We start from the raw sequence: 25,192 nt of genomic DNA on the forward strand, positions 1-25,192 counted from the left end.
TGCACCTCATATTCCATTTGAAACCCATTATGAACATACCCAATATAACAACCCCCCTTTTCTCCCCTGCCCAGATCAGACACTCACCTGCGTTCCTTTACTTTTGTTCAGAACATCTACCTATCAACCCCCCCGCCCCCCTCACCTGCGTCCACTTGTTAAGACTGTCCTGTCTCTCCTCTATCCAAGCTTTTTTTCTCCCCACGACAATTAATCTGAGGAAGGGTCCCGACCCAAAGCGCCATCTATCCATGTTCTCCAGAGTTGCTGCCTGACACACTGAGTTAATCCAGGACTTTGTATATATCCTTTATACATGCAATTGGCCAGCTTTCCTGGATCCCATGCAATCTAATCTTCCCAAACAGCCTACCATTTGGAACCTTATCGAATGATTTGCTGAAGTCCATATAGACAACATCTACAACTTTGCCCTCATCAACCTTCTTGGTTCTTCACAAAACTCAAATCAGATTTGGGAGACACAATCTCTCATGTACAAGTAGCATGCTGGCTATCCCTAATCACCCCCTGTCTATCCAATCACCTGTCTGAAGAAGGGTTTCGGCCCGAAACGTTGCCTATTTCCTTCGCTCCATAGATGCTGCTGCACCCGCTGAGTTTCTCCAGCATTTTTGTGTACCTATCCAAATACATATATATCTTATCCCTCAGACTACTCTCCAATTACTTGCCTACCCTGGATGTTAGGCTCACTGGTCTATAGTTCCCTATTGACTGGAATGAGTGGAAAAACATGCAGGGAGATTGCGGTGCGTTGCAATAATGACAGGTTTGCTAGGGAATTTTAACTTTCCTAACATAGACTGGGACTGCCATAGTGCTAAGGGTTTAGAATGGGTGGAATTTATTGTGTGTTCTGGAATGTTTTTTACTCGGGCAATGTATAGAGGGCCCTACAAAGGGAGAGAACAAAGCTTGACCTACTTGTGGAAAAGAGGGCAAAGCAAGTGACGTGTGAGTGGGGAAGCACTTTGGGACCATCCACCACAGCTCTATTTGTTTTAAAACAGAAATGGGCAAGTTCCTCTTGAATATATCTCTTGTGTTTATTGTGGAGAAACACACTGAGACTAGGGTACTTGGGAACGTTAATAGGGATATAGGTAAAACATGTGAAGGTAGATAAACCTGCTCAGGTATATCAAAGGACACTGAAAAGTTATAGATGAAATATCGGGAGCCCGGCTGTGAAATATACATCATCATTAGCGACAGGTGAGGTGCCAGAAGGCTGGATGGATTATAGGGAACGGTTGAGCAAGCAAGAAAGACTGAGGGATGAACTTATAAAGAAGGTGTTTGAAATCATGAGGGCATAGGTAGCATGATTGTGTACTGTCTATTTCCCAGAATTGATGGGTTAGGAATTAAAGGGCATCAGTGTAAGGTGAGAGGGGAAAGATTTAGTAGGAACCTGAGAGGTAGAGATGGTACAGATGTGAAAAGAGTTACCATATGACATGTTTGAGGCAAGTACAAAAACAGCCAGGGTTAATATGGCCATTTGGATTCAAAATTGGCTTGGTGGGAGGCGTCAGAAGGTGGAAGTGGAGGGCGGCCATTCAGAATGGAGGACTGCGAACAGTCATTGATGAGACCACACTTGGAGTTTTGTTTGCAGTTCTGGTCATTGGAAGGATATCATTATCCTTGAAAGTGTGCAGAAAAGATTCACACGGATGTTACTGGGACTGAGGGGCTTGAGTTATGAGGAGAGACTGGAGAGACTGGGACTTGTTTCCCTGAGTGTAGGAGGTTGAGGGATGACCTCATTAAGGTTTATATAATCAAGTGTGTATAGGTTTAAGGTGAGAGGAAAAAGATTTAAAGGAGAATTGGGGACCAACTTTTCACACAGGAATGGTCGATATATGGAACAAAGTGCTGGAGGAGTTGTAAAGGCACTTAGATTGGTACATGGACAAAAGGTTTAGAGAGACACAGGCTAAACACGTGCAGATGAGATTAGCTGAGATAGATGTTTTGTTCTGCATGGAGAGATTGGGGCGAAGAGCCCGATTTTGTGGTGTATAACCCTATGATTCAAAATGAAAATACTGAAAATATCTAACAGGTCCGATAGCATCTGTGGAGGGAGAACATGCGAGTTAACATGGATGTCCTTTCACCAGGACAAACTGGATTGGGTAGGCTGGTTACCTGAAATGGATTAATTTGGTGTTTAGAGCTGAGAGCTGCCATGTGGCCAGACACTAACCGCTGGCCATTGGGACAGTGGACGAGAAGGCAGAATTACAGTGACATGTGTCTGCAAGGTCAGAGCCAGCCTTACCGACTGCATGGAGGTGCTCTACAAAATGGTCATCCATTTAGTTCCTCTGATGTAGAATCAGAGAGTCGCAGTCATACAACACAGAAACATGGCCTTCGGCTCAACTTGCCCACTTCTGACCAAGATACCCAATCTGCATGTCCTACCTGCCCTTGTTTGGCCCATAAGCCTCTAACCCCTTTTTATCCATGCCTGTCCAAATGTACCTATCCAACTACTTCCTCTAGCATCTCATTCCATATACTCACCCCCTGTGTGAAAAAGTTGTACCTTAGGTTCCTTTTAAATCTTTCCCCTCTCACCTTAAATCTGTGTCCTCTGGTTCTTGATTCCTGCTCTGCGTAAAAGATTCTGTGCATTTACTGTATCTATCCCCACCATTGTAGACCTCTATAAGATAATCTCAGCCTCCCGTGCTCCAAGGAATAAAGTCCTTCAAACTAAAAAAAACAATGTCGCGTCCTGGCAGAGCAGCAACAACGACTTGCCAACTTGTAATTGTAGGATTGGTAACGTGCTGGGTATTGGCTCCAGTTGGATTGTTCTTTGAACGCCGGCGTGGGTTCGACGGGCTGAATGGCCTCCTGGTTGTCAATGGTGGGTGCCGGAGGGGAGGGGACCACATAACTTGTTCATTTGCCTGTGGGGGTGAAGGGAGGGCTTTGCGCCAAGTGCCACTGGGTAAAGATGGGGACGGGGGAAGAGAGGGACGGGAGGGGGGTTATTGGTGTCCGGGGAGGGTGGCACAGAGCGGCAGTCTCACAGCTCACAGCTCCAGAGACCCTGGTCTGGGTTTCTGTCTCTGTGGAGTTTGCACGCCCCCTACCCGCGGCACTGCAACTCGCGGGTCGCTGTGGGCGAGTGGTGGGAGTGGGTGCAGGACGGGGCAGGAGGGTGACTATCCGCCTGGTGCAGGGGGTGGGTGATCGGTGTGTATCCTCCGCTTCTGCCCGGGGAGCTCAGTCCGCCTGTCAGACCCTGCGCCGACTCCCGGCACCTCGTGGAAACGTCCTGACTCCGCGAGTGGCTGCGGATGTTGCAAAGGTCGGCCCCCGGGCCGGCTGCTATAAAGGCGGTCCGGGCCGGCTCCCGGCGCAGACATGGCCAAAGGTTTTTACATCAGCAAGGCGGTGGCGGTGGGGGCGGGGGTGTTAGCCTTGGCTGCCGCCGCTACCGTCGTGGCACTGGCCGTGGTCTACGCGCAGGAGAAGAATAAGAATGAGGGGTCCGTGGGACCGGACGGCCCGGGGACCACCGTGCCGAGTGGCCCGGGGACCGATGGGCCGAGTGGTCCGGGGACCACCGTGCCGAGCGGTTTGCGGACCAGCGCCCCGTTGCCCGCCGAGCCCTGGCAGCGGTACCGGCTGCCCACCTCCCTTCAGCCGTTGCACTACCAGGTGAGCCTGTGGCCACGGCTGGAGCCCGAGGCCGGATCCCCGCTCCGCTACTTCTTCACCGGCAGCTGCTCGGTGCTGTTCCACTGTCAGCAGGCCACCGACATGATCCTGCTGCACAGTAACCAGCTGACGCGGCATGGACCGGAGCTCACTCGGGTGTGGGACCAGAACGAGAAGCTGCTAACCGTGAAAAACAACTGGCTGGAGAAGGACACCCAGTACCTGGTCATTATCCTGGCAGCCCCGCTCACCGCCGGCAAAAACTACAGTCTCTTCATCGAGTTCGAGGGACCGCTAGCCGACGACCTGAAAGGTTTCTACCGGAGTCAGTACAAGGACGAGACGGGACAGACCAGGTCAGTTTCCGGACCCTCTCCCCGGGGAAGGGCCGAGGGTCACCGCGGGGGTATCTGCAGCCGAGACCTGTGTCTGGGAGGGAGGGAGGGAGGGAGGGAGGGAGTCCACCGGGCGGGGAGACTCGGGGAAAGTGATCGCAAAGTGAAAAGCAGTGCGGGCGCGGTACTTGCACCCCGCCCGCCTGCGCTTTGTGTCTGTATGGAGTTTGCATGTTCTCCCTGTGGCCGAGGGGATTTCGGTTCTCTCCCCAGTCTTTAGCGGGTAATTAGTCGCAGTGGAAAGCGGCTGGAGGGCATTCGGCGAACGGGAACAGAAGTTACAGAGAGGGAAATGATGTTAGTGGGGTAATGCGATGGGTAATACCACGAGATTATAGCACCGCTCAAGGGGCCGATTGGCCTTTCATGGTGTAGGGAAATATGAATTAAGAAAGGGATGGAGGTTGTACTATAATTACTCAAAGCCCTGTATCTCCACCTGGCGTTTAATGACCAGCTCCCGGGGCCGGCACCTTGTCAGATTCAGATTCAGATTCAATTTTAATTGTCATTGTCAGTGTACAGTACAGAGACAACGAAATGCATGTCTTTGGAGTGTGTGCGTTTTAGTGCGAGATCTTAACATCGATAATTCCACAAATTTGGATTTATTCCCGGAATGTAAATAGATGAGAGGTGATTAAATCTGGATTTCCAAACTAGTAAGGGAAGCTGATGAGAACAGAACGATGTAGAGAACGCGTTTCATCGGGTTGAGGAATCTCGGAGTTTAGGGGACGCGAGCAACACTTTGATGTTTCGAGAATATTGTTCGGAAAAACTTCTGAACACAAATTATAGAAATTTGTGAAAGAACAACGGACAAGGATGAGAACAAGGAATATCTAATGCGCTTTCACATTTATCTATCCCTGCCAGCTGCGGGGCGCGGTCCTGGATTATATTCAAGGCAGATATATTTGAATCAAGAGTGAAGTGTTTAATTGTTACATGTACAGAATTTGAAACAATAAAATGTTACTTGCAGCAGCATACTCGCACCACCCGGCGTGGCTTTAATGGCCGCGGGACAATCGCCATCGCCAGCCGGGGGCTTTGACTTTGACTCTGACATCGGGGGGGGGGAGTGCAGTGAGAGAGATAATTTTTTTTGCCTTTCATCACAGCTATGTGATGGACATGTAAAATGTAATTATGTTGTGTCTGGGGTCTATTTGTGTGTAATGTATGGCTGCAGAAACGGCATTTCATTTGGACCTCCAGGGGTCCAAATGACAATTAAATAGACTATTGTCATAACAGGCATGTAAATACAATACACATAGATAATATAATTAACAACAAATCCATATTTGAATAACCCCAACACAAAAACGCCTAAAGTTTTTAGTGCAACTAAAGACGATCAGTCCATAGTTCAGGTTAGTGTTGTGTAGTGATGGTTGTTGGGAAGATGCTATTCTTCAAACTGGTGGTCACAGCTTTCAAACTGCTATACCTTCTTCCCAATGGTTGGAGTGAAATGAGAGCATGGCCAGGGTGGATCTTTGATGAAGCTGGCTGCCTTTGTGAGGCAGTGCCTCCTATGGATCCCGTTTATGGTGGGGAGGTCAGTACCGGTGATGGTACTGGGGAGAGTGTGAATGGTGGTGTTGTGGCTGAGACTGGGTTAGCCAGGATCTTAATGAAATGCCTCTTCTGCTCCTGTTGTTCTTGTCCAGGCCACGTCAATAGTTCATGGGTGGGGTGAGAGTTAGGGTGGGTGTGTTGTGGTTTGGGTTGTGGGGTGGATAGAGCTTGGTCAGAGGACAGTATAGTCTCACTGAATAGCATAAACACGCAGGATTCAGATTCAGATAGTCAGTGTACAGTACAGAGACAACGAAATGCAGGAGCAGTCACGGTGGCGCAGCGGTAGAGTTGCGGCCTTACAGCGAATGCAGCGCCGGAGACCCGGGTTCGATCCCGATTACGGGTGCTGTCTGTACGGAGTTTGTACGCCCCCCTTGTGACCTGCGTGGGCTTTACACCGAGATCTTAGGTTTTACTCCCACATTCCAAAAGCCTACAGGTTTGTAGGTTAATTGGCCTGGTAAATGTAAAAATTGCCCCTATCGGGTGCAGGATAGCGTTAATGTGCAGGAATCGCTTCAGTGGGCCGAATGGCCTGTTTCGTGCTGATCTAAACTAAGCAAAGTTAGCTGTTATGTTTCGTTAATTGTTTAATTAATCTGCCGCTTAGACATAAATGTCATATTTTTTACTCCACATTCACCACCAACAATCAACATGAGACATCACTTGTTTTTCTATTTACATTACACTTGATTCCTAAGTCCTAAAAGTGACAAGTTATTGCTTTTCTAAAAAGTTTCTCTTGGGTACAAAATCCTTAGTGAGTGAGGAGCAAAATTACTTTGAGATTAAACTAATTACATTGAGATAAACATACAAACATAGAAACATAGAAAATAGGTGCAGGAGTTGGCCATTCGGCCCTTCGAGCCTGCACCGCCATTCAATATGATCATGGCTGATCATCCAACTCAGTATCCCGTACCTGCCTTCTCTCCATACCGCCTGATCCCTTTAGCCACAAGGGCCATATCTAACTCCCTCTTAAATACAGCCAATGAACTGGCCTCAACTACCTTCTGCGGCAGAGAATTCCAGAGATCCACCACTCTCTGTGTGAAAAAAGTTTTCCTCATTTCGGTCCTAAAAGATTTCCCCTTTATCCTTAAACTGTGACAAATCTTAACAAATCTTATGCCGCAACTATGGGTGCAACTGTGAGTGGCATGTTGGATTAGGTAGTTCCAAGTTTCAATGCCAGTAAGGTTGACAAAAAGTAGTCATCAGTGGCAGAGTAATTGGACCAGTTTTTACCTGCCTGAACTTCCTGAGACTTGTGTAATTCCTGTATATCATGCAAAACCTGCAAATTTAAGCCATTCGATCAGTGGGAAGCCTGATGGTGAGATCATTGTTTCGTCAAGCTGACTCGACCAGTGCAGCTTAAGCATGGCATTTGGATTACGCATTTAGGTTTGTATTTGCAATCCACTGAATTATAAGCCCAATTTGCACAACATTAACTGTGAACAATGTTGCTGCCAACAAAATTTGACATTTAATTCTGGACCCAATGCACAATCAAGCACACCACAATGCCAACACCACCCAGTTTCATACAGCAACTGTTACACCAGACTATCCACAGGAATTTCACAGAAACAGACAAAGTGTGGCAATGGAAAGTTACACAAAAAAGCTCAATAACTGCCGTCGCGACACCCCCCTCGTGGCCAATTTCCGGCTTTAGAACTTTTTATCAATAACTGCCATCGCGACATCAACCGCCTCAACTTCTCCACTCCCCTGTCTCAGTCCAATCTCTCTAAAGGGCCTGCCTGTGGCAATGGAAAGATGATCTGATTAAGAAAGAATCAGAAAGACATTTTGAAACAATGCTGTTTTTTGTTGAGTTAAATTTAGGGATGTACAAGTGATCATAGGGGGAAGCAGCATGATCATTGGGGCAATAGGTTTGGTGAAGATTATGGGAATAGCAAGAAATAAAATGTAAAAGGAAAGGGTGGGAATTTTGATATTGGAATATTGGTGAACTGGGTTTCAGTGCAAGTGGTGCAAGTTAAGTCAAGGACTGTTTTGGATGACCTCAAACTTTTTATGTGTAGAGTTTACAGGAAGAAAAACATAATATATTTTAAATGATGTAATTTGGAAATGGCAACGCCAGTTAACCCACAGTTATAGGAACAAGCAGTAAGAAAATAATATGTTAGTTTTGGTTCTCTAATGTGGTATATTCTTGGTGAGAGTGTTCTGGAGAGAAATTTGTTTTTAGTTAAATTAATGTATAAATGTAAGACATGGCTTGTAGTCCCAGTTTTTGGCTTGCAAGTCTCAGTGCAGGGGTGTGGGGAGTTGGGAAGAGAGGTCAAGTGTGGGACAGAAGTTGGGAAGATGGTGTGAGGGGGAAGGTGATGGGAGAGGCACTGGAAGGTGGAAAGTAGATCATCTCTTGGCCCACGCAGACCGAGACAATAAGTTCTCTCAGAACATGCACAAAAGCACAGTGGGTGTACCTTCACACAAGCACTGATGTGGCACACCACCACTTTTTCATGAATATATAGGGAGGAGTGCTCAATACAATTCCGCCCAAATCAAGCTAGAGGACAGATTAAGAACTGGATAAATGATGATCAAAGACAATAGTTATCTATTTATAAACACCCTCAAAGGTATTCAGGAACATCTCCTTCATCAGTACATGTTTGGCCAGACAAGGAAGTTGGCATTTGTGAACTTGGACTGGGAAACAAGCCAATGTTGGTGTGGCTGCATTTGGAGTATGGTGTTCAGCTTTGGTCACCCTGCTAAAGGAAGGATGTCATTAAGCTGGAAAGAGTGTGAAGAAGATTTATGAGGATGTTGCCAGGTCTTTAGCGAGAGGTTGGGCAAGTTAGAACTTTATCCCTTGGAATGCAGGAGGTTGAGGAGTGACCTTATAGAGGTGTAAGATAATGGGGGGGAATAGATAGAGAGAGTGCACTGAGTAGGAGAATCAAGAACGATAGGATGTAGGTTTAAGGTGAGATGGCCAAGATTTAATAGAAAGCTGATTGGCAACTGTTTCACATAGGGTCTATGGAACGAGGTGCCAGTGGAGGTAGTTGAGGCAGATACTATAACAATATTTAAAATACATTTGGTTAGATACATTTATTAAGTTAGGTCTTTATTCTTTGGAGTGCAGAAGGTTAAGGGGGGACTTGATAGAGGTCTTTAAAATGATGAGAGGGATAGAGAGAGTTGACGTGGATAAGCTTTTCCCACTGAGAGTAGGGAAGATTCAAACAAGAGGACATGACTTGAGAATTAAGGGACAGAAGTTTAGGGGAAACATGAGGGGGAACTTCTTTACTCAGAGAGTGGTAGTGGTGTGGAATGAGCTTCCAGTGAAGGTGGTGGAGGCAGGTTCAATTTTATCATTTAAAATAAATTGGATAGTTATATGGATGGGAAAGGAATGGAGGGTTATGGTCTGAGTGCAGGTAGATGGGACTAGGGGAGAATACGTGTTCGGCATGGACTAGAAGGGCCGAGATGGCCTGTTTCCATGCTGTAATTGTTATAAGGTTATATGGTTATACATGGATAGAAAAGGTTTAGAGGGATATGGACCAAATGCAGGCAGGTGGGACTAGTATAGATGGGGCATCTTGGTCAGCATAGACAAATAGGGCCGGTGCCTGTTTCTGTGCTATCTGACTATCTGTGAGATGCGTCATAAGATTTAGAATACTACAATAAAGAATTAAGGCAATTCAAGATAAGAATAGTTAATTGGAAACAAGCCAATAAATAGAACATGAACAGTTGTCACCCTGGCAAATTGGAAGCACAACTTGGCAAGCAAAACATGGCAAGCCTTTGTGGAGATGTTTCTGCTTCAGTGACTCTGCAGACTTTGTGTGGTAGACAAAGATTGTAAGAGGGAGGAAGTGTCCATCACAGTTGCACTTGGGTACATGGCAGTGAACCATTTCTTGAGCTACTGCAGTGCAGCTGGAACAATGCACTCACACAATTTTGCTGGGTGGGAGTTCCAGATTTTGGACCCGGGAAAGGTAAAGAATGTTGATAAATTTCCAAGTCAGGGTGGCGGCTGATTTGGATACGGGAGTGAACGTTTTGGAACATGAGTACATGATGAAAGATGGGCAGTAATTCATGGCTGGGGCTTCAAATGTTGTGGGTGGAATGGAACAATCAAACTCTGGTGAACCAGCTTCCTCATACCAACAGCGGACAAGGGAACAGGTACTGGGAGTGTTTGAAGATCAAGTGTGAAGTCTTAAAAGTGAAGCAAATCTCCCTCTTCTGACGACAAAAAAAAAAACCCAAACTGCTGGAGGAACTCAGTGGGTCAGGTAGCATCTGTGGTGGCTGTGGATGGTTGACATTTTGGTCTGAGAGTGTAGAGGGAGGTGGCCAGTGGATGGAAGTGAGAGGGAGGAGTGAGGTGAGTTGGTAGGTGATAGGTGAAAACAGATAAAGGGAGATGGGTTAGGCGATTAGAACTGCATCAAGATGAGAGGGGGGCGAGAAGAGGGAGGCTGGGGAAGGTGATAGCAACAGTGAAATAAGGGAGGAGCCAATGCAGATAGGTATGAGGTTGATGGGCAGATGGAATCCGTTGGGGGAGGGTGATGAGTGTTGGTAGTGAAGTGGGGGAGGGGGTTGGAAAGAAGAACAGAAGGAAAACAACCCTGGGTGAATTAGGAAAGCAACACAGGAAGTGGGAAACCTGCAGTTGGAAGATGCTCATGGAGCTCAATGCTCTTAAGACAGTGGAATTAATTGTAGACTTCAGGAGAGCTCCCCCCCCCCCCCCCCCCCCCCCCCCCCCCCCCCCCCCCACCATCACCCCCCCCCCCCATCACATCATCTGTGGAGTCATTTAAGTTCCTGGCAACCATCATCTCCAAGGACCTTAAATGAGGGGCCACCATCGACTCCACAGTCAAGAAGGCACAATAGAAGATGTATTTCCTGCGGCAGCTGAGGAAGCACAATCTGCCACAGGCAGTGATGGTCCAATTCTATACGGCCATCGTAGAGTCTGTCCTCACCTTCTCCATCATGCTCTGGTTTGGCTCAGCCACCAATGCAACCTTCCGTCTATTGACAAACTGTACACTGCAAGGGCCAGGAAGCGAGCTGGTAAGATCATCTCTGACCCCTCTCACCCTGGCCACAAACTCTTTGAAGCACTTCCCTCTGGAAGGCGACTCCGGACTGTCAAAGCCGCCACAGCCAGACATAAAAACAGCTTTTTTTCCACGAGTAGTAGCTCTACTCCCCCCAAATTCTGGTTCCACCTAACACCTCTCTGTAGGACTCTCACCCCTCTACACTTGAGTCCAGAGGCAGGCTCTCAACCTGAAACATTGCTGCCTGACCCGCAGAGTTACTCCAGCATTTTGCGTCTTTCTTCAGTGTAAACATCTGCAGTTCCTTCTTACACACTGAATGATAAATGCTCTTCTTGGATGCACCCACACAGCAGACTTTCATTCCAGAGGACAAGGTCTTGTCATGTGTTGGGGGCTGAGTAGTTCTTACCTTGGACTCTGGGGAGCAGGAGCAGAAGGAGAATCCACAGGGGGAGGTTCCATGATCCCTGAGCAAAAACATAACTGAATCCTTTGCTCCCTCAGAAATTGCCTAATGTCCATTACATCGATGGAGCAGGATCAGCAGATTGAGGCGAAGGCTGCAAGTGTCTGTCACGTTTAATCTGAGCAACTTGTTCAAGGTCTATTTAGCACTCTTCATTTACTGTGGCCACTTCCTCTACTGATAAAGGCTATATTAAAACTTCTACATGAGTTGTTGAATTACAAGACAATGTGGAGTTGGAAGAAGGAGCTGGCTCAAGCAGGCGCTGCTGACTTTACACAAGCTCGTTCCAGTGCAGAATCTAACAACATCCTGACTGCAATTCTGAGAGGGCTTACCTTGCGTGTTATGTCACCTAACCTGGATGGGTGACCCACTAGCAGTTCATCAAGGAATTTCCCCAAAGCAAAGCAATGATATCCACAACTAGCTCAAGAAAACAGCTGTCAAGGCATCATTCCACATGGCCTGTACTGTGGGATACTGACCACAAACATCTATATTTTTGGTTAATATAGTGGACTACCTAGGATAGCAGAGCAGAGAGTGCAGTCAGAGTGTGGATGTGCTATGAAAAGCTGACTGCTCCATGAAGCACCAGTTGGCAGTGAGTTTGTTCCTCACCGGAGATCGCGGACAGCACCTCTATCACAGCCCAACAGATTGCTTCTTGTCACGTGATCCTCTTGTAGGTGTACAACCACATCCAGCATGGATCAGAAAGTGTCAACATGCTGCAAGATTGCTACAAGAAGGGTATGAGTAGAATACCTGAATACCTTAAGGATAAAGGGGAAAGTCTTTTAGGACCGAGATGAGAAAAACATTTTTTCACACAGAGAGTGGTGAATCTGTGGAATTCTCTACCACAGAAGGTAGTTGAGGCCAGTTCATCGGCTATATTTACGAGGGAGTTAGATGTGGCCCTTGTGGCTAGAGGGATCAGGGGGTATGGAGAGAAGGCAGGTACAGGATACTGAGTTGGATGATCAGCCATGATCATATTGAATGGCGGTGCAGGCTCGAAGGGCCAAATGGCCCACTCCTGCACCTAGTTTCTATGTTTCTATGTGCTTCTCTGGGGATCTAGTGTTGTTGTTCCACTGGAAGGAAGAGCAGTTATTCTGAAAGATACCAGATGTATTGCATGATAAGCAAGCTGCCAGAAGGCAGTGCCAAGGATAGACCCCAGCCACTTGGAAGACACAACAAAGAATGTCACTAATCTTGAGCGCATCACGGTCTCTGGCCCTGACTGAACAAACTTTTGTTGAGGTTGCATGAGAGCTGTGGGGAAATGACCCTGATTGCAGTTGGTAAAAGTGGATGGAGGCACTTCCTGGGAATAGTGGTTTGGCACACACAATCATGCCAAAGCATCTCAAACAAAAATCCACAAGCTGAGAATGATCTTAGCTAAACGTGATCGTCCAGAACTGCTTGCTATGGAGAAGGTAAATTGCTTGGGCAGAGTTTGGTCCACTTGAGCAAACCAGAATATGCCCAGCTCTGTGAATTACTCAAGTGGTCTGACGGAAAGAACAGTTCAGAATGTGAAAGGTGATGAAATTAAAGTTAAGACATTTGATATTTCACTGTTCGAATGCAGCAGAAGGACTGTGGATTTGAATACATTTGCATTTTGCAAGAACATGGCTTGGCATGATAGTGTGTGCCAAACCAGTAAAGCAGCATTGCAACACTAGAACCACCTGCCACCTTTCGAAGATGGAACATTGTGTTATGTGAACCAGATATGTCTTCACCAATAATGGGGGAGCAAATAGTTTGCAAATAGACAGGCCAGGCAAAGGGGAAGAACAGGGTGGATGGAAAGCAATGTTGTGGTTCACACTGCCGCTGCTGCCTGTTGCATGCCAAACCTGGACCTGCCCAATGTCACGAGTAGGGAAGATGCTGGAATCAGTTATTAAGGGTAGGCTGACTGGGCACTTGGACTGTGCAGACTGAAGACCCCACCCAAACTTGGATGCCTTGTGATTTTCAACATCTCTTCCTGATTGGTTTTGGTCAATATCTCCACCTAGTGTAAATTGTTTTCAGTAGCAAGGAAAGAAAAAAAGGGGGTAAACAATGGGAGTTTGAAAGGGGATGGTGTTAGAGGGACCTGGATGTCCTTGTACACAATCACTGGACATTAACATTATTCAGCAAGCAATTATGAAGGCATTTGTCACAGGAAGGATTGATTACAAAAATAAAGATATATTAAAGTTTCCCAGTGAGCGTGCAGCTGGAATATTGGGTCCAGGTCTGGTCTTCTACATGACGAAGAATGTGCTTGCAATAGAGGAAGTATGATGAAGATGAACTAGATTGTGTTCAGGGGGAATCCAAAGACTGGTCCTGACCCAAGGTATCGATGTTCTCCAGGGACGCTGTGCTGACTTACTCTAGCACTTTGTGCTTTATTTGTGTTCAGGAGGATTGTTCCGTCAGGATGAGATGAAGCAGATTGGGTCAATGCTCTTGATTTTGGAGGAATAAGAGGTGATATATCTCTGAAATGTATGAAGATATTCCAGGGCTGCACAAGGTAGATGTACAGACAATGTTTCTTTGGGCTGTGGTGTCCAGAACAAAAGGTTACCGTGTCAAAACAAAGTCAGATATTAATGACCAGGATGCGTAGAGTTCTTCACCCAGAGGGTAGTGAGTCTCTATAACTGTTCACAGGGCTGTGGAGGCTCAGTACCTGAATATATTCAGTGCAGACATCAATGTCCCTTTGGATATGAAGGGAGTTGAGTGATACAGAGGTAGTGCAGGAAAGTGGTGCTGAGGTCCAAAATGAGCCCGTTTTCCTGATGGTATGCCCAGCACATTGGCCCCAAAACATATCTCTGCTTCAGTTTCACACATTCTACCTGTTGTAACACCTCATAGATGGTTCTCACACTGGGGACTGGACCTTGTCGAGGTCACTCACCCATCATCTTCATTCACACATTTACCTCTGGCAGGAGATGGGAGGAAAGCCAGATGGGTTTTACATTTGGCGTTGGTCTATTTGGCGATAGGTTTGGCGTTGGTCGCTCACTCCCTGCCAAACCCAGTCTGCCAGCTCTGTCTTCAGGACTTGGCAAGCTCGGTCAGTGGTGCTACATGACCCAGCCCTGTGATGGACATTGAAGTCCCCACCCAGAGGCCGCTCCTCAGTGCTACTCCCCACTGCTGCTCAACATGGAGGAGTGAGTTTTGTCACCTGAGGGAAGTATGTGGCTGGTAATCCTGGCCTGACTTTGACCTGATCCCTGGGGCCTGAGGCAATGTTGAGGAACCCCAGAACCATTCCCTCCGGCTCTGGTGGGTCGGTCCTGCCGGTGGGACAGATGCCCAGCCCAGGGGCTGAGGTGGGGAAGCATGTGGTGCTGTATTTGTCGAATTCAAGCACGCCAGGCCCTGCTGCAAATGCCACCATCTACAACAGGTATTCGTGTCGCATCTCCTCAAAGAAGAACGTGCTTGGAGCTGTGATGTGGGTGTTTGGTGGGTGGGTTTGTCTGGTTCGGAGGAGGGTCTGTTGAGGCAAAGTCGACGGTGGGGGCAGCTCCATCAGCGGCCTTGGAGCAGCTGAGAGGAATGACAGTGATCCTGAGGGAAGTGAAGTGTCTGCCCGTCTGACGACCAATATGCCTCTGTTTGTCCGCAGGATCATCGCCACCACCCAGATGCAGCCGACCGACGCCAGGAAAGCCTTCCCCTGCTTCGACGAGCCAGCGATGAAGGCCACGTTCACCATCAGCCTGCTCCACGAACCGAAGAACACGGCATTGTCCAACATGCCCATATTGGGTAATCTATCCCAGAGGAGGCGACAGGGGGGTGCGATGGCGGTGATGATTGTTATAAAGGGTTGAGGAACCTGTGACCAATCTCAGACCACGGGAGAGGAGGCCAATCCCCCCTCGCTCCAGCTGGTTGTTGGACCCCCATGTCTCCCTCACCCCATCCCCATCAACACAGAGTTCCCAACCTTCTCCCATAAATGTAAAGTCCTAAGTGCAACCATGAAAACAAAAGCAGTAGGAGGAACTGCAGATGCTGGTTTACACTGAACATGGACACAAAATGCTGGATTAACTCAGCGGGTCAGGCAGAATCTCTGGAAAAAGAAATAGGTGAAGAGCCCTCTTCGGACATGAGGAAAAAAGTATTTGTATATCACCCGGGTCCAGCCCCCCCTGAGATGTCGTCCAGAGAAACAGGAGTTCCCGTTCAGCCCCGATGGCACATAAGGATCTCCCTGTGGAGGGCGGTCCTGGTCTCGTCCGTGACTGCTGCAGAGACTCGAGTCTCATTGTCAGCTGACGATTGCCTGCTGGTTGATGGATGCGTAGATGGTGGCAACCTCCATCTCACCACCTGGCACATCTCCCCCCAACCCATCCTGCTTTCCACAGGGACCACACTCTGGCCCGTGCATCCCTCAAAACATCTTCAAAAAGCCAACACATCGACCCAGTAAAGATAGACACTGGGTAACTCAGCGGGAGAGAAGGAATGTGTGACGTTTCGGGTGGAGACCTTTCCTCAGACTGAGGGGGTCAGGAGAGACTTCTAAGTCCTCCGAAACATCACCTATTCCTTCTCTCCAAAGATGCTGCCTGACCCGCTGAGTTACTCCAGCATTTTGTGTCTATCTCCGGGTGTAGACTGTAACCCCCACTCCACGTCCCCGCCCCTCCCCGCAGCAGAAAGACTTTCATCCGCTGTCTGTCAACCCAGTCCCAGACTCTGCTTCACCACCCTTGGGGGAAGAGAGTTTCAATGACTCACAACCCCCTCAAATTTTACAGAGAGTCTGAAGAAGGATCTCGACCCAAAACGTCACCTATCCATGTTCTCCAGAGATGCTGCCTTGACCCGCTGAATTACTTCAGCACTTGGTGTCCACTCAAATTTAGTCTCTTCTCAGTTTTAAATGGGTGGGCCCTGGTTCTAGATTGTTCCTCAAGAAGAAACTGCAACTCCTCAAGATCTTGCATGTTTAAATCAGATTGCCTCCAGCAGGTCTGGGCTCAAACTGGTCCAAGCCTGGCTGGTCCACTATAGAATCCAGCCATCCCAGATACTAGTCTAGCCAATCTTCACTCCACTGTTTCCAAAGAATTTAAATAATTTCAGAAATAAGGGGATCAACACGGTGCAGCTGGGGTCTCAACACGGCACTATATAAGTGAAGCTACACTCCCTACGTTTGATTTCATTATCCCGAGCAATAAATATGAATATGCGAGCTTCTCTAATTACTTGCTGTACCTAATAAGCAGATGCGGTATTAAATAATTGGTGGTGTAAAACTCCAGCACGTTGTGTCTCACTTAGTAATCAGCTGATTAATATTCCCACTTCTAACCCCTCCACCACAAAGAGAACTTCTAGATGTTGTTTGAAGGGTCTTTCACATCCCGTGTGTCTAATGATGGGTGCAGGCATCCAACTGCCCACTGCCATTGGAAAATGATGTACTATGTGTGTTAAGTAATGTTGAAATGCTCTCAGAATTTGTGCACACAATTGTTCCTCTTTCTCTGCAGAGAATAAAAATTTGACTATTAATAATGTCGTCTGGACCAACACCACCTTTGAAACAACTCCCAAGATGTCCACATATCTCCTTGCTTTTATTGTTTGTGATTTTGGTTACATTGAGCAAGCGACAGATAAACCTTTGGTAAGAGATCAGTTTTTAGTTAACCATGCTGCTCCTTCTCGAGGCAGTGGATTGGTCCCACAGGGGCCATTAGTTGACAGCCCTTATGCTTTGACAATACAGGAGTTTGTCTGGAAACTTTATAAATATTGCAAGAGTCTCTGCGTCCATCTCCTTGGGCAGTACATTCTAGATTACAACCACTCTCTCGTCAAGCAACCACTCTAGTCGGAATTGTTACCCTCCACACTAAAGCGATACTCTCCAGTTTTAGACTATTCTGCTAATTCCCTGTCATCTTTGACCTTTGTTCCCACACTGAGTGTGGCTGGAATCTGGGCGGAATATACTGTCCGAGTTAGTAGAAGCAGAGGTTCTTGCATAAATATAGCATCTAGAGAAGTACTATAGATGGCTATGGACCAACTCCAGGTAAATGGGATGAGTAGGAATAAATACAATGGTTGGCATGGACATGGTGGGCTGAAGAGTGTAGGAAGGAATTGCAGATGCTGGTTTACACCAAAGATAGACACAAAATACAGGAGTAACTTAGTGAAGCAGGCAGCACTGCTGGATAGAAGGAAAGGGTGACGTTTCAGGTCGAGACCCTTCTTCAGACTGAGAGTCAGGGGAGAGGAAGACCCAGAGATAAGGACGTGTAAGGTGTGAGAAGGAGACATCAGAGGGGATGAAGGACAAGGAAAGTGGAGAATAGATCGTTGTTAGCTAGGAGAAGTTGACAACGAAGCATTCAGAGATGAGATTTAATTAAGGGAACAGTCAGACTGGTTGGAGATCTAGGAAGAGGTAGGGATGGAGAGAGGGAAAGCAAGGGGTAATTGAAGTTAGAGAAGTCAACATTCATACCGCTGGGGTGTGAGCTGTCCAAGCGAAATATGAGGTGCTGTTCCGCTAGGGCTCACTCTGACAGTGGAGGAGTCCCAGGACAGAAAGGTCCGCATGGGAATGGGAGGGGGAGTTAAAGTGTGTAGCAACTGGGAAAGCGGATAGGTTTAGGCAGACTGAGCGGAGGTCTTCAGTGGAACGATTGCTGAGCCTGCGCTTGGTCTTGCCGATATGTAAGAGTCCACACCTGGAACAGCGGATACAGTAGACGAGGTTGGAGGAGGTTCAAGTGAACCTCTGCCCCTCCTGAAATCCTTGGATGGAGTTGAGTGAGGGGGTATATGGACAGGTGTTGCTTCTCCTGCGGTTGCAGGGGAAAGTACCTGGGGAGGGGTTGGTTTGGGTGGGAAGGGACGAGTTACCCAGGGAGTTGTGGATAGGAACGGTCTCTGTGGAAAGTGGAAAGGGGTGAAGATGGGTAAATTTTGCTAATGGTGGGATTCCGTTGGAGATGGCCAAAGAGCCTGGTTCTGTGCTGAATTACTTGATAACTATTGCTTTCCCCTTTATCTATTTTGTATTTGTCAAACATGATTTCTCTTTCATGTGTCCATGTTGACTCCGACAATATTATCATTTTCTATGCGTCTTGTTTCCACCTCTTTAATAATAGATTCTTGAATTTTCCTTCTGCTGATTTCAGGCTGAATGGATTCTAATTCCCTGTTTTCTCCCACTCTTCTTTCTTAAATAGTGAGGTTACATGTGTTCCCCTCCAATCTGTGGGAACTGTTCTGGTCTCTGTAGGATCTTGGAAGCTGAGAGCCAGGGCCAGCACTATCTCTACACTCACTTTCTTCGCCAGCTTGGCATTCAGGTCAGCAGTCTGGGGCGTTTCTCCTCTTTCAACCTCATTAATATCTCCACTACTCCTTTTTGTAAATTCATACTAATTTTTATTTTAACAGGTTTGTAAGCACTGTAGACTGATTGTTCTTTGGTTTTGTTTTTCTAATGGTCTATTGTCCATTTTCTGAACTCGGGGAGAGTTATCTGCTATTACATAGTCATATGTTCATTCTGAATCAATAGACTCTACTGAGACAGCGCAGGAATGGGCCACCCTGCCCTGGGTCCTTTGCTTTCAACATCTTGGCTCATCGGTCATTGCATTGTTTTCCTACAACCTCCTCCTTATCCCCCGGTTCCTTAAAATCCACGTCCAGGTACCTTTGAACCCAATCAGCATTTGAGTTCCCTGAGTCTCCGAGTCCTGTGTCAGGAGTTTATAATTGTCATATGTAACAACAACAGAACAATAATATTATTTGCAGCAACATAACTGACCCGTAAACGCAATGCACACAAATAATGAAGAAATCATTACATGAATAGCCACTAATACTTGTGCAAAAAAAACACATAGTCCTTAGTGTAATCTTTGCCAGCCGTTACATACAGGTTCGTAGTTGAGGTTGATAGTTGTTGGGTAGAAGCTATTCTGGAACCTGGTGGTCATTGTTTTCAGACTCCTACACCTTACTCCAGACAGGACAGGGCATTTCAAAGGTTCTCCTTTCTCCATATTTCAGTCCTAATTAACCTGCCCCTTACCTGAGATTATGAGCCCTAGTTCCAGCCTCCTTCTGCACAGGGAATCATTTCTTTGATTCTACAGAAAGCATCTACTTGGATCCCTCTGAAAATATTATCATTTCTCCTTTCGTTCTTCTGAAGCTGAGAGCCGAGAGGCATGGTCCTCTTGCTTCCCCCCTTCACATGGTAAACCCCGCCATCGTTAGAAGCAGCCTGGTCATCTTCACTGCACTCCCTCTTCACCAAGTTTATCGATTCACACATTTAGTTGCGTTCAGTCCTGTGTTCATTCAGTGTTTTGTATTTTCTGCTATTTTTTTGTTGCAGAACACTTTAGTGTGAAACAAAATACTTGATTCATTAATATATTTGATCTGTTTTAAGATCCGCATATGGGCTCGAAAGCAAGCGATTAATGAAGGACAGGGAAACTATGCCCTCAATGTCACAGGGCCAATCCTCACATTTTTTGCAAAATATTACAGAGTCGCCTATCCGCTTCCAAAATCAGGTAAGATTTTAGTTTTGTTTTTTAGTTTGGTTTAGAGATACAGCACGGAAACACCGGGTCCGCACTGCCCAGCGATTCCCAGACATCTCATACACACACTGGGGACAATTTACACTTATCCCAAGCCAATTAACCTACACATCTGTACGTCTTTGGAGTGTGGGAGGAATCTGAAGATCTCGGAGAAAACCCACACAGTCACGGGGAGAACGGACAATCTCCGTACACACAGCACCCGTGGTCGGGATCAAACCCAGGTACCTGGCGCTGCAAGCTCTATAAGGCAGCACCACAGTGCCACCCACAATGGTGTTGAAGACTTGCCCATCTGTGATTTGTTCTATCAATGTGTAGAATAGTAACACAAAGTTTTGTACTGATAGTAACATTCATTTTCTGAAGTGAACGAACTGTTGATTAATTATGGTGTAATGCAGGTAAAAGGTGTTGAGGTATTATAGATTTCAAAATTTCAGACAAAGAAGGTAGAGAAAGTACAGGTAAGGGGGAGGGCTGGAAAAGTTAGAGTGGAGGGGAGATCAGATGACAATGATTTACCTCTTTCAATTTAGGTCACCGGTCAGAATGTGCTCTCTTTTACATCGGAGAGATTAGTGCAGACTGTCTGTCTGCCTGGGGAACACCCCTGCCCTTGGACTGGAGGCAGGTTATCTATCCTCAAAGCTGAGCCGCAGACAAAAATGGAAAAAAGTTCAAGTTCAGCACGTCAGCACTCCTGGAGGCTTAAATAGGTGGATGACAGTCAGAGCTGACTGTGGGCCAAAGGGCCTGTTTCTGTGCTGTATTTCCCTAAAATTGTGCTTGATTATCGATTGGATTTGTTGAGGTGGTCAATGAGGTGTTTATATATGTATTTTAGCAAGGTATTTAATAAAGTTGCATATCAGATTGAGCAAGAATGCATTTGTCTACAGATCTGGTTAACAATGGGGGACAAAGTGGTTCTGGGCGTAAATCCCCGTTCAATCCTGACTCCACTCTGTGTGGAGTTTGAACATTCTCCCTGTGAATGTGTGAGGTTCTCCAGGGTGCTTCAGTTTCCTCTCATGTCCTAAAGACGTGTAGGTTGGTACAAGAGCGGAACTCGCTATCAAAACATGGAGGGGACGGGGGATACAATTTTTTGGCGGCCACGCGCGCATGCGCACACTCACACAGACACGCGAGGCTTCGGAGGCTCAATCCAGCGCTAAAAGCGGAGATTTTAAAATCTGGGATCACAAAAACATGGGGGGGATGTCCCCCACCTCTCAAAACATGGGGGGGACGTGTCCCCTCTGGCCCCCCCAGGTTTTCCGCCCCAGGGTTGGTAGATTAATTGGCTGCTGTAAATTGCCGCTTGTGTTTATGTGAGCGGCAGAGCACGCGGGGAAGTTGATGAGAATGTAGGGAGAACGAAAAATAGGATTAAAGTGGGGTCGGTGTAAATGGGTAATTGGTGGTCGGTGCGGACTCAGTGGGCTGAAGGGCTTGTCTCCATACTGTATTTCTCTAATATTGTGATTGACTATTGATTGCATTTGTTGAGGTGGTCAATGAAATGTCATGCATAAGGTTTTTAGCGAAGGATTTGACAAAGTTCCGTGTGGCAGATTGAACAAGAATGTAAAACAAATCCTTGTATACATCAGTAGGACGGGAACGGTTTAAATCTTGGCTCAAGAACGGGAAACATATAGCATAGGATCTAGCGGTCTCTGGGGATGGGGGTCAGAGAGAGTTCTGCTGACGGGAAATATATAGTTTGTGAGGAAAAACAAAGCGGGTATGCAGGATATCAAATGGATAATAATGACCAGAGCCTGTCAGGACAACTTACCAACATGAGAGTGTACCTCCAGTAATGGAAGAAGGTGCAAACAGGGCTCTGTCTGAAAGCTCACAGCATTCATAAACTAAAAGGCCCAAATACTGATCGTGAGGGGAGTGGATAAGGTGGGGGTGGGCAAGGGAAAGGCAGTACAATGTGAAAAATGTAAGGTCAGCCAGAAAACAGAGAGGCAGCATATTTTTGGAGATAGTGAAAGATTGGGTTGCATTTATGTTGAAAGAGATTGAGACATTTTTGCTCCCCAACACACAATTAAGAAGAAAATAACACGTCAGCTTTTATTGCTAAAGGGTTTGAGTGCAGGGGTGAGGGAGTCTTATTGCAGCTGCAGACTGCTGCCAGAGAACTGCACTCAGCTTTCCTCTCCTCATCCAGAACATTTTCTCTCTTGGCTGAAGGAATGCAGTAATGGTTCCCAGACGGAGTCCTGGGATAGCAGCAAGTCTTTTTGAGGAGAGACTGATGACTGGGGCTCAATTCTCTCAGGCTTAGGAGAGTCGGGAGAGATGTCGTTAAAACTTGTTTAGTTCTTACAGGACTCTTACAAAAGTTAAGGTCTCACAATATTTAACTCCTCACATTGGCTGTGAAATTTTTTGTCCATGATTAGTCATGTACAGCACTTTGGTGCAACAGTGGTTGTTTTTAAAGTGCTCTGTAAATAAAGTTATTGTAAAGTTATTATTACAACATTTCACATTTCTCCCTCTCTACTTTGATGTTCTTGCCCTAGAACTGATTGGAGGGTTAACAAAACTCTACCTGGAAGAGTAGATTAACATTGAGTAAATATTAATGGTGTTTGTGGTGCTGATAAATGAAGGTTTATTAATGCCCCTGTCCCACTTAGGAAACCTGAACGGAAACCTCTGGAGAATTTGTGCCCCACCCAAGGTTTCCGTGCAGTTCCCAGAGGTTTTAGTCAGTCTCCCTACCTGCTTCGACTACCTGCAACCTCCGGCAACCACCTGCAACCTCCGGGAACCGCACGGAAACCTTGGTTCAGGTTCAGGTTTCCTAAGTGGGAGAGGGGCATTACTCTCAGGCTGTGGATGTCGGATTACAACATTGTTTGCTCTTCAATGATTCATCTCTTTAACAGACCAGATTGCCCTTCCTGACTTTAATGCTGGTGCGATGGAGAATTGGGGGCTGGTCACTTACCGCGAGACAGCACTTCTGTACGACCCAAAAGTGTCTTCCAACGGGAACAAGGAGAGAGTGGTCAAGGTGATAGCACATGAGCTGGCTCATCAGGTACGTGTGCAGAACACTGGATTAAGTGAATCTTAGACCGACTCGTGCACAATGCCGACAGATTTGTCTGCAGCAAACATGAAGCACATGAATGAATGGTCCTGCTGGGAGTGTGCGTTAGTGTCAGAGGGACAGTGTTGGGGAATGCTGAACTACGAGAGCAGCAGTACAGAGGGAGAGCTGCTTTATCTGAGTATTAGTACTGGGTGAGCACTGCACTGACAGAGGGACAATACTCTGGCCAAGCAGTCATTAGACCAGATATCAGAAGCAGGGCAAGGCTCTTTGGCCTATCGAGCTTGTACTCCCCTTTCAATAAGATCACGGCTGATCTTCAACCTGAAGTGCCACTTTCCCGAACTAACGCCGTACATGGTCCTGATGCAGGTTGTCGACCCAAAACATGAACCACCTCTTTGACTTCACAGATGTGGCCTGACCCACTGAGTTTATTCTTAGTTCCACAATCCAGCATCTGCAGTCTCTTATGTCTCGATTAATCCCTATATCCTTTGAAACTCTTAATATGTGACCATCTATTGGTGAATATCCAAGGCAGAGAACATCTATTGTAGCCTTTTTTTAGATCCAGCACTGTCTCCACAGTCCCTCCAGGAGAGAGAGTACCAAGGTCACTATGCTCAGGGTGAAGAAGTTTTGTTTTTTAACCTTATCCAGCCAACCCTTGACCTTGAGCCGTGACGTTGGTTCAAGACGCCCCCAGACGGTGGAAATCACTGCCTGTGACTCCCTTGTCAAGCTCTGTAAGGATTTTGTATATTTCAAGAGATCACGTCTCATTATTCTAACCCAGGCTTAGTCTGCGCGGTCTCTCTTTGACAAGGCCCTCTCTCACTACTTGACCCCCAGGAACCTTTACTGAACTGCCTCTATCACATGTACACCCTCTCTTGGGAGCAGGGGTGACTGAGTGTGTGCTCTGTAGTGAGAGAGGGTGTCTCTCAGAGGGGCAGTCACAGAACTCTGCACTAATGGGTGGACTCATCTGAAGGAACAGTCTTTTAGGGAAGTTGGGTTGCTGGAATCTTAGGCCGTGAGGGGGCGGTACCCTCTCGATGTTCACATTATGGCGAGGGGGGGGAGGGTATATTTCTCTTGACCTGATTCTCCATTTCCCTGTGTACAAAATATATAAAAGCGGGAGCAAAACACAATGTGCTGGTGGAACCCAGGCAACATTTGGGTCTGGACTATTTTTCAGCTGATGAAACCTGGTCAGACTTGCCTTATTGAGTTGGTTGTTTGGCTCAAGATTCTAGCATCTGCAGTCTTTTGTGTCTCCATGTTAAAGTGGAAGAGAGTTCTCATCCTTGAAGATGATTAGAACAGTATGTTGTAGGACAATGTACTGTTGGTAGCAGTGATGATGTGGACATTAACCCACTGCAGATTAATCCTGCTATGACACAGAATGAGTCACACAAAGGCTTTGTTCTGAACAAGAAGCAGGCACAACGTGGAGACCTGGTGGAAGAATCCCAAGGAAAAACTCCCTTGAGATTCCCCTGGGATTCTACTTTGCTCTCTGTCACGATGGTGTTAGATGTCTTGGCTGCAGGAGTCTAAAGCTGGTTTAGTTTTGGCAAATGAACGACGTTGCATTGTCGATATGTTTGGCCATTGTCAGTGCCCAAATCTTTGAAGTGTCTTCATGCAGCGACCTGTTAGCTCAGCTCTGCACGAACCATGATAATTGTTTGATTACTGCTTATAATTACATACAGTTTGAAGATCAGCTCTTACTTGTATTACTGGCTGTTATCAAATGATCCTGATCCATATTGCTTAACAATCTTGAACAAGCCACATTTGGAACCTTATCAAAAATATGACAAATTCCAACCTCGTCTTTGGAAATCGTACGATTTAGCAATAATTGATCACAGTTACAGCTTAGTTTCTTGTCACGTGTACTGAGATTCAGTGAAGAGCTTTTGTTCCGTGCTATCCAGTCAACAGAAAGACAATACATGGTTACAATCGAGCCATTTACAGTGCACAGATACATGATAAGGGATTATGTGATTTGTCACCAGTACATACAAAATGACCAGGTCCCTGGCATAGGTGTAGTTTCTTTCATTACTTCTCATTGTCCATCCAGCTGCATATTAATTGCAAATGTTATTCCATCTGTAATAATA

General features: G+C 46.6%; 1 protein-coding gene across 2 annotated transcripts in view; it reads left to right on the forward strand.

Annotated features, from left to right (window-relative positions):
• The first annotated feature begins 3,402 nt into the window (after window positions 1–3,402).
• Window positions 3,403–25,192, forward strand: part of LOC129712693 (aminopeptidase Ey-like) — a 41,366-nt gene continuing 19,576 nt past the window's right edge. For both annotated transcript variants that reach the window (XM_055661334.1, XM_055661333.1), the window contains exons 1-5: window positions 3,403–4,070; window positions 14,959–15,101; window positions 16,847–16,983; window positions 19,792–19,918; window positions 22,873–23,027. In XM_055661334.1, the coding sequence (XP_055517309.1) occupies window positions 3,418–4,070; window positions 14,959–15,101; window positions 16,847–16,983; window positions 19,792–19,918; window positions 22,873–23,027 (1,215 nt within the window). In that variant the 5' untranslated portion in view covers window positions 3,403–3,417. The remainder of the gene's footprint in view (window positions 4,071–14,958; window positions 15,102–16,846; window positions 16,984–19,791; window positions 19,919–22,872; window positions 23,028–25,192) is intronic.

Source organism: Leucoraja erinacea, chromosome 33 (genome assembly GCF_028641065.1).
Source record: "Leucoraja erinacea ecotype New England chromosome 33, Leri_hhj_1, whole genome shotgun sequence".
NCBI lineage: Eukaryota > Metazoa > Chordata > Chondrichthyes > Rajiformes > Rajidae > Leucoraja > Leucoraja erinaceus.